Genomic DNA, 15,312 nt, shown 5'->3' with positions numbered 1-15,312 from the left:
ATAAATAGAATGTAAAACCACTCATAATCAGAAAAACATAACAATCTATGGAGGTATTTCAAAGCAATTTCTATTGCTCTGCCTAAAATACTACATTAAATTTGCAACTCTAAATTACTACATAACTTCATGAACTTAGTATAATACACCTTAGCTTAATTGATTTATAAGGAAACTAGCTGACCCGGCGAACTTTGTTCCGCCTTAATGGCAATAAATAAGCAGACTTTTTTTTTATTTCGAACGGGATAAAAAGTATCCTATGTCCTTCTCCTGACTCTAAACTACCTCCCTGACAATTTTCAGCTAAATCGGTTCAGCCGTTCTTGAGTTATAAGTGGTGTAACTAACACGACTTATATATATAGACTGTGAATGTATGGTGTATGTTTTGTTGGTTGTCCTTAAATAAATAAATAAATGTCCTAAATTCCAAATATGATCTTCACAAAATTTGTCAAAGAATCCTCAGCTTGCAAAGTTAAAATTTTTAATTTGAACCACACAAGACAAAAACTGACGTTCCGCCGGCATGTCTTGACCATTTATACGAAGCAGAGCACCTGCCCTTTAATGGTCGTCGAGATGTTTTTGTAAATTGTTTAGCTTATTAAGAAATAGAAACAATTACATCCCGCCATAAACATTGAACGTCTCACTCTGGTATTTCATAAAATTCCGAGGACTATGCGTAAATATTTGCTTTTTTCTTCACATTTCTAAAGGGTCGTCCAATAAAATGCTTATTAAAAACTAAACTTCTCATTAAGTCACAATTTTTGTTAATTTAATTAATTTAAGTCGAATTCCAAATTGGAGGGACAAATTCTTGCGATGGCTGCATTAGTTTCATCTATTTTTTTAAATTCCGGTATCGTTTTTGCCTTCACACCTAAATTTTATGCACAATCGTGTCAATTTTTACAAGCTTTATATTGACTTCACTTGTTAGTATGTGTGGGACAAATCTTGCAACTGAATTTAAGACCAGTTCTCCTCAACCGATCGAGCTGAAATTTGGTATACTTATGTAAGTACGATGACAATGCAATATTATGGTACCATTGAGCTGGTCTGATGATGGAGTCGGGAGGTGGCCATAGGAACTCCTAAACAAAACGGCGGAAACTCATCGAGTTTGGGTTCGTTGGATTTGTCTTTTCGAGCACTTTAGTGTTAATGTCCAATGTCCTGAGATTAAGATATAATTAAAAAGTGTAAAATAAAATTATAATAAAAATAAACTTTTTAAAAACAAGCTTTTATTCTGAATTTCGAAAGCTTGTAGCGCAAACAGAGAAAAAGAGGCATAAATTCCATGCGCGATACAAGCTTTCGAAATTCAGAATAAAAGCTTGTTTTTAAAAAGTTTATTTTTATTATAATTTTTTATGAGTTTGGTTATCCAAATGCCAATGACGATTTATGTAACTATGTTTATTATTAGAATCCTCAACAGTAAACGTAATCTAATTGTTTTAACTGAAGTTCAATTGATGACATTTACTATAAGTATTGTCGACATTGTCGTTGGGGTCAATGTAGAGTTTTAAAACTGCGAAAACTCTATCAAAATTAGTTTTATAATAATGGTCCGAAAGCACGTCCTTGGAAAGCTCCTAGAATTTTGGAAGATTCGCAATCTTGTCGAAAGTTTGTTGCTTTACAGTTTTACGTGAACGATTATCTTTGACATATCATGCTCGTATCGATTCAAATCGCAGCTCATTACGAGCATCGTCATTACGCGTAAATACCTCCTCAATTCAGACAGAGAATTTATTGGCTGGCGGGGCGAGCAAACAACAACATTTTGTGTGCCGTCCTCGCGAGCGGCTGTTAAAACACACACGCACACACACAAAACCAACCAGGAAACGTCTAGCGAAAAACAAACAGGGGTCTTTTGTGTTGTGTAAACAATACCGCCGTATGCAACAGGCGTGACGACGAAAAAACAAAGCTACAGGTTACTTTCGGCAGATGGCGCTGAACGGTGCTTGTAATTTCCATCTGCAAGTTAGTTCAGACGGTTTAACATAGATGGAGTTAAATTATACTATCATGTTATGCTCTATTTTTGTTTTATTTAATTTTACGTTATGTATTAACGTAGGGGGTGATTGATAAGAGCAGATATTTATTATTGTATTGCAAACACGTAGTGCGTGACAAACAGCAAATATTATGATAACGTTTATCGATTGACCTTTATTAACTTTTTAGTAAAAGTCGTCTCTACAAACCTATTACACGTATAAAAACGTAATTTAAATTATTCTTTACTTCAAGTTAATTAAATATTTATCAGTATTTTGAACTAGTATTGTTCGTAGTGTTTTATCACTCTAAATTAACAGCTTAATGGTTAATGATAATAAAATAGTTCATTAACCAAATACGACGTGCATTAATTGAATTAGAAAATGTGTAACTCTTTCAAAATGCAAAGAAACCTCGCACTTTCTTATCTATTTCTAAATATAAACTAACGCATAGCTGAAAAGTTTACGTTATGCCTAGCTTAGCTAGGCTCTGACAATAACAAAATATTTACTTTCAGTCCGGTGGCTTCAGGTGCCCTTACTGACATAGCATTGATAACCAGAACATCTTATAATCATCTTTATTACGAGCTAATACCAACTTAAAGACTTCTCATTAAAGTTTAATTTGCAGCTGGATAGCTAAGGTGAATAGGCAAATGTAGAGTGGCAACTGAAATTAGTCATAGACTTAGATTGCTGGACAATATTTTTAAAATATCAGTTGCTTATAATGTCGACTATCGTAGAAAAATTCAAGCAGAAGCGTGTTTCAATTCCCAAGGTTCTGTATCTTAAAAAGACGAATGTGTACAAAGAAAACTAGACTAAGACTACCGACTTGCATTGCTCCTTCCTTACTTTGTTAAGATTCACAAATATTAATTAATATTAAAACCTGTTTTACGAACTTCCGGAGGACGCTTTCTAGCAATCAAACTGCCTGAACTCTCCTATTGTAAGTTGTTGTCTAATTTAGGTCGTGTACAAAAAAGAGATGACAAAGGGAAAGTCCTTAGTCTTAAGTAAAAATACTAAGTGAAATGTTAATTTCTCCCTCTTTCTCCCTCTCGAAAAATACAAACTATTAAGCTATTAATAAAATAGACTTAAGTTAAGCCTTAGACAACGTCGTTCGCGACGGAACCCTCGCAAACAAACGTAAACATAACACGTGAGTGTTGGCTTATTATTGTTTTTTCTTCTGTTACAGATTGTATTCAAAACAATCGAAGCGGCCGCCTTCAGTCGTCGCAGCGCGAGGTGTGCCGCAGGGTGCGTTCATAGGCCCTATATTATAAACTGTTGCAAACTTTTGTCGATGAAAAGGATCAGATGATCGAGTGCTAGTGTTTTAAAATCGGAAAGATTAGTGAAATCTGGATGTGTCTCCAACGGGACGAAGAGGATGTCGACTACATAGATGACTCGGTGAGTGTAGAATAGAATAGAATAAAATCTCATTTAATATAAAAAATGCGGTTTTCGAAAGACCCTACTCCAAGTCAGACATTATCTGCTATCAAATTATGTTGAGGTGGAAATATTTAACGCGCAAAAATATGTTCTTTTGTATGTTGAAATCAACTCAATAGTCTCAGCAAATAACTAGACTTGAGAATGCTAACATTTGCTTTTATTCATTTTAAAAATACCATTCAGAAGCTCAAAGGCTCTAACAAAATCTTTAGACGCTTCCTCCTCAAATAAAAACAAATTATCCCTTATCGGAGGATGAAATTGAAGGCAATATCATCGCGTGACAAGGCGATTTCCGACGAAAACATATTTTGATGATCAGCCCTGGTACGGGAGGGTGTTTTGGGAATGCGTCAAAACAGTGACGATATATTTTTGTAGATTTTGACCCACTGCTGGGCTTAGGCAAGAAAATCTCTTTGCTTTTCCCTAGGCGAAAGATGCTTTAGCTTTGAACTTAAAATTTTTCATTGCGTTGAAATAACACAACCTTCACTGAATTTCGTTGGTTATGGTGCTATAGACCATGGGAGCATTACTGGGGCAATAATGGTGTCAGATTTTAGAGCTGCTCAGGTGCCCTAGGTATCTACGTCAAAGAAAAAAATCACAACAAGCTTAACTCACTTTTATCATGCAGGAATACTTTGCTTGCTTATAATATAAGATTAATTATCACAATCTTAAGAAAATCGCAAAGTCATAAATTCAAATTCAAATTCAAATTCTTTATTGCTCCAATGTTGGTATATAAAAGTTTTTACATATAGACATAAGTCAGAAAATATCGCATTTTAATTTGTCATAATCGGGAACCGAACCCAAAACGGTTTAACAGCACTATGTCATCGGTTCAGATCCTTTACATAACATCAACGTAAATAAAACGGTAATTAGCGAAGAATGCCACTACAGATTCTGGCATGATGCCCCAAGAAACGTGGCAGCAACTTTAATTAAAATTAAAAACAATTTTATCGCAACCGACGAATGTTTTCAAACAACATTTTGTAAAACGTAAACTCGAAACAACCGAGAAGAGCCGTTCCTAAACAAATGACTGCTTTCAAAGATTATTATAAACAAAAAAACGAATTCGAAAACAAAGTATTTTTTTTAAATTTTGAAATGAGAATAAGGCTGCTTCAACATTTTAAAGCAAGAAGTGTCTCTCTGTTCATGACGTCGACAGAAACGGAATATTTTTTCTAAAAAATTTAAGCCCAAGTAGATACGTAACTGCAACCTTTAGTTTCATTTTAAGACCTAACAATCTAAAATTCGTATGGTGTAAAATAATAATCAAGGTTCGAAGATCGTCTGCTTATTGCAAGAAGTCAGTTACTACAGTAAATAATCAATAATAATAAAATCACGAAAGAACTCACCTATAGGTACGGATTTAATGTAATGCCTGCCTGGCAAAAAAGCCAGCCTCGAAAACCCTAAGAAATATTGTAAATGTATTGCGAAGGGCTGCATCGAAAAGCCTAAAAAATTATAAAATTTTTGCTTTCAGTAATCTGCCTCATTAGCAAGCAAGAACAGCAAATTTTTATGGAATATTTGAATTAATATAACTTTTTATATTGTACAAACAGTCGCCTTTTGCTAGAAAGAAGGCCTCTGCAATTAAGATAAGAGAGGCAAACATAAACAACTATTTAGCTCATAAAAATTATCATCAATTCACAAGTACGTGCGTACCTGATAAGGCATTCAATATTGTTTTCATTTGATTAATCAATATTGTTTGTTTATTAATTAACTAACTTCAAATTATGTAACATTTAACTTTAATAGTGAAATTGGAATTAAAGCAGTCCTATGAGAATTATTTTAAGCATTCATGTCAGAGGTCCATTTAAACAAACGGGCCCGTTAAGCAGGATCTAATAAAGCATGATCCCGCAACTGGACTGTCGTGTAAGTGAACACAAAATGTGACATTGAAATTCAAAATAAGACACTGCAAACAGGGTGTTCGTGTGAACGTTATTAAACGGGATCCCGTACAAAATAGTTCATGCAAAAAACGGGATGTCTTTACAAATACACGCTTTTACAAATCGTAATTATGTGAAAATTCTGATTGTTTCAGAGACCAATGGTGCAGCTACATTTACTGGTAAGTTCATCTGTTACAGTTATGAATATTATTAATAAGAAAAAAGTAGAGACTTCTCACAAAATCGGCTATTTGACAGGTTTCTAAAACATTTGAGATCACTATTAAAAAAATGTTTTCAATAACACTAGGGCGGTGGGTAAATGTATGTATCATCTTCATCATACTGTGAAAAGATTCATTATTTATTTAAATCCATATTGTCACGTTGAGGCGTTGTTCACATCGGTTGTAGAGGCGGATACAACTCTCCGCACGATCTCCCTCCATCTCTCTCTATTGGCAGACTGTCTGGTGCAGTCACATACGCCGTCTCCTACTGCTGCTTTCACTTGGTCGGTCCAGTCCAGCGCATTGGTGACCTGCCACGCGATCGGGTTCCTTCGACTTTTCCCTGGACGACCAGTCGTTCTATGGAGTTGTCATCCCGCCGCAAATCATTTACGATTATTTTATTACTAACCGTAATAAAAATGTATTCTACACAAGTAGATCTCATGAAACTTAATCTTGAAGGTGAGAAGGTCACATCGAGTATAACATATAGAGTTGTATGAGTCAGTTAAAATGACGTGATTGCTGATTCACTGAATTGCCAAATTATTATGTTATTTACATACAAGTTAAGCTGACTATCTGCATATAAGATAAACAATCATATTATGTAGATTGCAAAAGATAGTTCGTTTCAATGAAAAAAACGTCCACTGCTGGGCAAAGAATTTCCCTAATGATCAGTCCTGCACTGTCCACATCTAGGTGCTACCTAAGACCTTCACAAGATCGTCAGTTCACCTGTAAATTGACAGTTTTTAGCTCTATATTGGTCGCCGAACCAAGGACAGTTTAATATTCCCCTGTGATTAACAAAGGGCTTTACTTGTTGTGTATTGGCAGTTAAGCTGTAAATCCTGTCTAGACCAGAGTTTCAGCTGGGGGAAACTGGGAACAGCCTCATTTCCTCAGACGGGTAAAAATATACCTCTTTTCCCGAACTCTACTTTTTCTTCTTCTTGTCGTGTCGACAACAAACCTACTAAGTGTCAGCCCAAAACTCCGCTACAAGAGTGGTGTTGTCAGTAGCCTTCATTAAATGATCAGTTGTTCTCTACCGAAGTACCGAACTCTACTAATTCATACTTTAAACGCGAAAGTGTATCTATATCTGTCTGGTGCCTCTGATGAAATTTATTACAGAGATAGTTTGAGTCCCGGGAAATGACAGAAAATAGCTTTTTCCCCTATTTTTGAACATGCGTGATATAGTATTTCTATGACTACACTCACGCGGGCATAGCCACGGGCAGAAGCTAGCATCTAAATAAGAACAGTAACAGACAAGTATTTAAGAATAATGACATGGTCAAACAGACCTGACCCTTCTGTTGACGCAACATCTTTGACTTAATCTCTAAGGGTTGGTACTAAGGACAGAGAGACCCTTTGTGATGCTCGGTTATTGCCAATAAGTATTAAAGGGGCACAAGACAAAATGACGAAAAAATTTGACGCACTCAGAGTAATTTTTGGACATTGTAGAGCTTAAAAGGGGCCTTTTTATGAATTGTTTAAAATGCAACTCTACTATAAGTTTTGTATATCAAAAGGGAGTCTATCGCCCGTATTCACAAACATTACTATTAGGTCCCACAGCGCGCGTGGACGCACAGGGTGATACATGACCCAATCACAGAGCTCTATTCAACGCTGTGCGTTCGATTTACTGCGTCACTTAAGCAAGCATCGTTTGTGAATACGAGTGTATGTATTGAAACTTAGTAGGTATAAAATAAGCAAAACAAAATCGAATTTTACTTTTAAAAAGCACTTACCTACTGAATTTTATTTCAGTTTGGAATTTTCCATCATAGTTACAAAAATTGTTCAAATAATCTCCAGCGTGGAATTACTATGTGCAAACATCTACGTACGTGAAGAGTGCAAGAGCATATGCTAGTCTTCCAATAAAAGGGTTGTCCACAAATCGCACCAGTAAGCAGTATCTGTGTAAAACTCGGGACGACAATAAAACTGTTTTTCCGTTCGGCTATAAAAGCCTTTTGTTGAATCGTCACTATTTAGTGCAGCCTTCCTCAATCTTTCGCATACCGGAAATGAGAGAATTTTTTTTTTTTTTTTTTTTTTTTTATCCACAACGAGGAAGCTCTTGGCCTGTATCTCACCTGATGGTAAGTGACGATCAGGCCGAAGGTGGAAGCGAGCTTCACCCGGAATCCTCAACCACGGAGGAACTGGCTATCTTACCTCTAACTGCCGGAACACAACAATGCTGTTAACATTGTTGTTATGGCGACAGACTTAGGTAAGAATTTCCTATGATTTAAGTTCGTGGAAACTAAATTGCGTAAACTGCTGGACAAAGGCCTAATCCAAAGAGAAAGCTTTTCCTCGACGACCGGTCTTCTCCTAGTTTAAGACTTAATTAAACTATTATTAGACAAAAGCAATATGTATCTATTTTGGACAAAAATTCAAACTAGGAAAGAAAAACCAGGAAACGGAAATAAGCAAAAAGGTGCGTCTATGTTTAAATATTGAGATAATTAATATTATTAAGTAAATATGAAGTATCTAACTCGTAGCACATTCGTAGTCGTCGTCTCAACCAAATGCCGTACACAGCTGGACAAAGACTTACATTAGTACGTTTCCAGAAGTGCTCTTAACAGCTAGACAGAGGTTCACAAGGATTTCCAGAACGAACGGTCTTGCGCTAAAAATATCAAAATATCTACCTAAAAAGCGATATTTTTTTTATCCACAACGAGGAAGCTCTTGGCCTGTATCTCACCTGTAATGATTTTTTATTTTGTTCGTGTTACGGTTTTGTTCCCTAAAACTGCTAAAACTTTCTGCAGAATTTGAATCTATAATCGTAGGGCATGGCAGGTGACTCGAATTATGGATACTATTGTTACAGTTATAACACCATTTGCTGATGAAAATGCCTATATTAAACTACTCTATCAAGTCATTAAAGCTAAAAGTGCTTACTCAGCTTAGCCAGAAAACGTACAAAAACTTCCTCTCAAACATTCATAATTAAAATCCTCAACACTCCCAGCAATATCGTCTCATTTCCACCCGGTTTTGTTCTGTTCAGTTTAGTTGGGTATTCATCGCACTTCCTAGGAAGGGGGGAAGTGGGGGAACCCCCTCTATACATAACCTATAAACCTGGTAGTTTTACCACTTCAGCACTAATAAGCTTGCTGAAGAGTTTCGAACCTTAGTAGCTGGTGGTAGAGTTTAATGTGGAACGGGAATCCAGTAAGGTTTTATTGTTGGAGGCAGACTATGGAGCTTTATTGCTATTTCTCCGCCATTAGCGTTTATAGTTTAAGAGCTGGATGTCTAAAATTAGTTTAATATTAACTAATTTTTACTTTTCGCGTCGAGTTTCATACGCTTTGTCTTCTAATCATCAGACGTCATGGTCATCTAGTGATGGTGGTAGAGCAACTATATTTTGTCTTTTGCGCCAAAAGAGAATCGACTAAACAAAAAGTTCCAATTTGAATTAGCGAAGCTGAAATACTGAAACCATTTCATTCTGCAAAACAGGAGCTTTTTTTTCTCCTAATTGATCTAAGGATCTCAATCGCCTAAAAACATAATACGTTTCAGGCTTCAGCACAATTCTGTGTTTAAAAAAAACTGTTTATACTCCATAGAAGAAAATAACGTAGGTAAATGAGCTTACCAACTAGTTAGTGGTTTGCACTTCAAAACACAAAGATTCAAAGCCCTATAGAAGCATTTTTTGTCGAGCATACTAGTATTTTTTCTCAGAACTATCAATAAAAGAGAATGTTCTTAGATAAATGAGAAAATAATTTAATCCTTACGAAAAAGATGCTCTGAGAATTAAATTATTCTCTCGATCAAATCCAGCTTCCAAGAAGCTTTGTCTCAAAAGTTTTGGACCAAAAATAAAAAGTTTCAATACTTTACCCATAGATTGAATAGTCATTTTCATATTCATTTATTTAAAAAATTCTGTTTGTATCAATCGGTTCTCAAAGGAAAGATAAATCTAAAACACATACGTTATGAGACCAATAATATTAAATACCTATGCTAGCTTATTCTTAGCCTTTTCTATGACGTTGACCATAGATTATTACTATTCATGACGCCATTTTATTGTCAATAAACTTTTGACACAGCACCACGTCTCTTATTCGCTCGGGTAGGCGGTCGCTTTAAAGCAACGCTGGGCGTCGCTCTTCAGAGGGCGGAGTCACGCCCACCCTCATCAACCTCCTCCTGTATTATTAAACCTCATAGTTCAACTCTTAATTAATATTTTTTTAAAAGGCACGCGCCATTTTGCCTTTTTTGTTTTTAAAGTTTCCGCGACCGATCAATACCGTGCGGCCAGTTCGATTTGAATATAGAACGAATCAGGTGTAGTAATTTCTTTTTTATTTTATTGAACTACTTCTGGTATAAAGCTTTATTCGAAATAAGACCTCTTTTCCAAAAAGTGACGTTCTAAAAATCACGTTTGAATTCGAATCAAATTTAATTTAGCTCCAAGAAAGTACTGGCTTATCTCAAACTGGGGTCAGGGATTTGTCTCAGTGGAACAGACTGTAATTTCTAATTTTTCTCGGTAGATGACTAGTGGAGGCTGAATCGATAGGTGTTAAATCATCGCCCAATAAAAATGTCAATGGCCTACTGCTACGACGGAGGTTGCATTTACACCGTTCACAGTCTGAATGCTGAAAATACATGTATGATTCCATTCTGTTCTATCGTAGCCATTCCTTATAACACAGCCCCCCTAGACAAGTAGAAAAGCGTGGTAGATGTAAAGTCGAAAGATGGTCGAAAGGCCTTTTTTTGTATGGACTTACAACGGATTCGATTTTCGATTCGATTAAAAAGTGCCACGTCTTGTCTACCTACAGTAGGTATTTTTATGTTCTAAGAGGTTATCTTCTAAAATATATTAACTTGCCTAATACTTATGACTGCGACTTCCCATAATTATTTGTGAAAAATCCCACTAGTGGTTAGGGTTATCGGGTTTATCTTTGACCCACAAGTCTATGAGATAATAAGACATTTTAGCAATTATATTTATCTGTGTATTTGGGGTAATTTAAACATTTTTTGTTTTAACTGACCTATAGCTAACAGAATCTTTAGGAAAGGAGACGCTTTTTACAAATACACAATTACAAACTTTACAATTTGGCTCTATGTGATTTTGTTTGTATGTAGGTTATAAGTTTATGATCTTTACTGTGTCATAACGATGTTGAGCAGTTACTAAGTATAAAAAAATATGACAGCAAAATCGTTTCCGAATCATCCTCTTTCAAACGCTTCGGTGCAAATGCGGCCGCGCGCACGCGCTATACGTTCATATCGGATTATAATTGAAATAAATCCAGCTCAAACTCCCCACAGACTTTCCCAGAAAACTGATTACATTCTTATCTTCCTTACTTACTCGACTATGATGTTACGACATTCGTGAATCATACCAGATGCCGCGAAAACTTTTTGCACTTTCGCGCTCTTTTTCAAATTTTCATAATTTTCTTTTTTTTATGGCTGTATGCCTGTTATAAAAAGTATTTAATCAAAGCAAAGGAATTTATTATTTTACAGTCTACAGACCGTTTCGCTTCGATGTTGCGTCAAAAAATAAACATTTTGCATCATCAATAACATTTCGCACAGCGACTTGTACGCATGCGTACAACGCTTCCGCACAGACGCGTTCTCTGTCAAAAATATGCAAATTAATCTATAAAAAAGCTGATTTTGTGGTATCACTACATGTCGATTATAGTTTGGAACTTGTATTTTTATTTGCGACACCTTTATTTTGGTTTGTGTCTTGTTTTTTTGGGTTGGAAAGCGCGTCGCGTCATCGCGTTGTCTCTGTCTGCGGGCATCGCGCATGCTCCGTTGTAATGTTTATATTATTTGTATTTGAGCTGTGTATCACGTAAACTATAACTACCACAGCCGTAGCGCCAATACTGAGGGCCAGTGCCCGCCCCTCCCCGCGTCGTAGTTAAATATTTCTTGCTTATTTCGCCCTAGCATTGTTGTTCCCGCCGCGTCGACGACTGTTGTGTATTGTTTAGACGCGCGCCTTCCAAGCAAATATATTGTATTATAAATAAAATACCCCGCGTACGATTATAGAGGTTTTTTAAAAGTGTTCTTCGCCAGTTTTCGACGTATTTTGGATAGAATGCAACCGATTGCAACGCGTAAATAATTTGCATCCAGAACTGCATTCGAGGCGGTGCTCATGAGTGGTAGATTTCGTCGCTGTACAGTGTTAAGGTTTTGTTTTGTTGTTTAATTGTTATTATTTATTGTTGTTTTGTGTTTGTTTATATTTATTTTAAGCGTTGTGAGTGAATTTTGTTGTTTTTTGGGAATTTTGCGAAAGTTTCGCCGAGTTTTCGTCAGTTTTGGTATTGAAGAAAAATTAATTGCATTTTTAAGTATCAATTTGAAAAAATATTTTTCATCGGAAAATCACTTTAGTGTAACGTATTGACGAATTCATTGGATTCACGTAAGTATTTAGACAGCTATTTAAGTGCTTTTCTCAAAAATATGAATTTTAAATAAATCGTTCATAGGGTCAGCCATAATTTCTTTCAAATAAAACCCTTTTACAAAGATCAACGTTCAAAACTCCGTAGTCGCCGTAGCCGCGCTCGTAGCACCGTGAAAAGTTTGAAATTCGAACGTGGAACTTATAAGCACGTGGCCCGTCGCTCATGTGCGCTCGGCGGCCAATGGTAGCGTCGCTCATCAGCGCGCGCCAATCGCAGCCGCCCGCTTTAGAGCGCCACTTTTGACAGCTGATAAGAGACCCCTTTTCCCGCGAAAATGCGCTTCCAGTTTTTCTTTTTTTACATCCCACGTTTCTGGTGACGTACTTTTTTACACCGTAGAAAAAATACTGGCTGGAATAAATTAAATTAAAATACTGCTATTTAATGCTTTTCGTATTTCGATGACAATGGGGCTACGCCTACGCGAGCCTTTAGATAAAGAAATAGGTGATCATTATTAAAATTAAATTATTTTTCTTTCTTAGATAAATACACCTTATTAATCATTGTTTTATGAAAATACAGGATAATATTTCAAACCAGGTACTCGTGTAACATGTAGTTTTTTGTTTCCTAAGTAGGTAGGAAAACTAGATATCTGTGTTTACTCAATAACGTGTTTATGTGTAATATTTAAATAGCAAATGCTTATAGATAACTAAAAAACCCACTTCACTTGTTATCGTCCGCAATTTTTAAGTGCTAACAGAATGACCTGCCACTGCGTTAGTGTTGATAAGCATAATCTTTATTAAAACAAAAATAAATAATAATATGTACGTAAATAAATTATCTTTTGGTTCGTGTCGAATTTCGTGACCCAAAAAAGTTAGCCAAGGTCGATTTGATTGAAGTATCTTTAAAAGGATTACTTTGTGTTCGACACAAATACCTACTAATGTCAAAGTCAAAGTTTTTATTCAGTACTTAGGTCCTTTCTATTGCGCTTAATACACGTCACAAATACAGCTTGCCCTACCACCACTTCGGGACAACATATGGGCTGGTGCTGAGAAGAAGTGGCGGAAGAAACTCAGTCACCTTTTTCAGCCTCTTTTTTAATCAGTTACAGCAAATACTTACATTAAACAAGATATGTAATAAATATTTGCGAGCTAGGAAAGTTAAGTAGTGTCTTACATCAGTCGTTCGTTGTGCAATTGAAATGGGCAGTTGACACTAATAAACAATGATTGTAAGACACAACTCTAAAAGAACGCATAAATCTGGTCCTAAAAACTTAGTTTTCATTTGTATAATAAGATTTCTGTAGCTGTGGCAAATGTTCTTTGTCATACATTAACTTTGAGAGAATCGTGTTTTGACAGCTTATAAAAAGTATGTCAACTTACTCATGGTATAAACTCTCCACATTAATAATTTAAAATCTGGAAACTCAAATTAGGTATTTCGCTTTTTAGAAGCTGAACTTCTTACTTTCTAGAAAATTCGACTACGGGAACGAAACTGTACTTTATTCACTCGAAAGACTTTATTGGGAAGATGACAGTACCTAATGCTCCAAACAAAACAAAATACCTGCATAATATGGCTTAATTATTAAGATCCATGCTTGTTATTTACAACTAAGGCCGGGGGAAGCCCATGGCCTTCATCTTACTTGATGGAAAGTGATGATCAGGCCAAAGGTAGAAGCGAGCAAGCCTTTGGATGCTACAGTAAAAGAACTCACCAAGAAATACAAACTGTACAAAGATACGAGGGTTTGTGACAGTGGCTGATGAATCTTCTTTGTTTTCGTTTCATATTTCAAGCTATTTATGTGAATCTAGACAGCCACAACGGCATAATTGGTTAATTATGCCTTTGTGTACCTAATAATGCTTAGAATCTGTACTCTGTAACTAATAAAAACAAAAGCAAGACGACTTTTTTGACCATCACGGGCTCAATTTCTGTCGCACTTATTTGTTTTTTGTTTTTCTTTGCTGTCAGTTTAAAAAGGCTTAAATTAAACATTCTCCTAACAATAACAATGCAATGATCCTAAAAATGTTGGTATGTACTTTCTATCAGGTGGCAACAGTGGCATTTGAACCTTAAGAAATAAAACTTTGAAATGAAATTGACCAATTCAGTAGTCTTATTTTTAGTTGAGCTTGAGAGATACTAAAACAGCACCATTGAAAGATGAAATTGTGAAGGAAAAATGTGATATTGAATGAAGAAGTTAATAACGATACTCTTGAAATGGGTTAGTGGACACCATAGTCAATTGACATACTTTTTATAAGCTGTCAAAAGGCGACTCCCATAGATTTTGCATGGCGATGGGGACTACGACGTCATCAGGTCAAGTTGCTTACGAAGTAACTGAAAACTTACTAAATACTATCAATATTACAGTCAATTGAAAATTAAGTCGCATTTCAGGGCTAAAATACTGACCTTTACTCTCAACAAAGTCTTTAAAAATAGCACAGAGGCTTTGAAAGTTACAAAGAATGATTGAATAGAAGTCATGCTCAGAAAAGAACAGTGTAAGATGATCCCAATCTTCAAACTCAAGTTTTGACACCAATGCCAATTTACGTAATTACAAGTCACAACTTTTCTGAAAGAAATAGTGTGTTCTTTTCAGTCATTTAAGCTCAAATAATTTTCGATAACTGAAACATTTCGATTTTTTCCTTGGTTTGAAATAGATGTTTCATTGAGTTAAACATTTGGAGTGTATTACAAATACAGTGTATTACAATATATTGCCCTACGAAATTTATAGAAAGAGTCTCATCTTAACAGCTCATAAAAATAGTACTTCAATTGACTATTGACACTATGGATAAGATGGTATTATTGATATACTTCACGCAAAGACTCGTGGCTTGCGGGGCCACATGTAATTTTTGAAACAGACATGCACACTCGCCAATATTTTATTAATTGTTACGTACTATAAACAACGCTATGCCTACCTCTGTGTGACGTCAAATAAAACCAGTGTGATTGCGAAAGAAAACTTGATATGCACTGTTTTATTACTACACCGCCTGCCACGAGTCTTGACGAGTCTTTA

General features: G+C 35.8%; 1 protein-coding gene across 2 annotated transcripts in view; it reads left to right on the top strand.

Annotated features, from left to right (window-relative positions):
• FoxP (forkhead box transcription factor P) overlaps positions 1-15,312 on the top strand; it is a 60,577-nt gene that overhangs the window by 21,729 nt on the left and 23,536 nt on the right. For both annotated transcript variants that reach the window (XM_028304847.1, XM_028304848.1), the window contains exons 2-3: positions 3,259-3,476; positions 5,626-5,652. In XM_028304847.1, coding sequence (XP_028160648.1) covers positions 3,429-3,476; positions 5,626-5,652 — 75 coding nt within the window. In that variant the 5' untranslated portion in view covers positions 3,259-3,428. The remainder of the gene's footprint in view (positions 1-3,258; positions 3,477-5,625; positions 5,653-15,312) is intronic.

Source organism: Ostrinia furnacalis, unplaced genomic scaffold (assembly GCF_004193835.3).
Source record: "Ostrinia furnacalis isolate ACB-3 unplaced genomic scaffold, ASM419383v2 OfSCF1535, whole genome shotgun sequence".
NCBI classification, from domain to species: Eukaryota; Metazoa; Arthropoda; class Insecta; order Lepidoptera; family Crambidae; genus Ostrinia; species Ostrinia furnacalis.
Note: the sequence above shows the minus strand (reverse complement) of the source record. Positions and strands in the feature narration are given on the sequence as shown.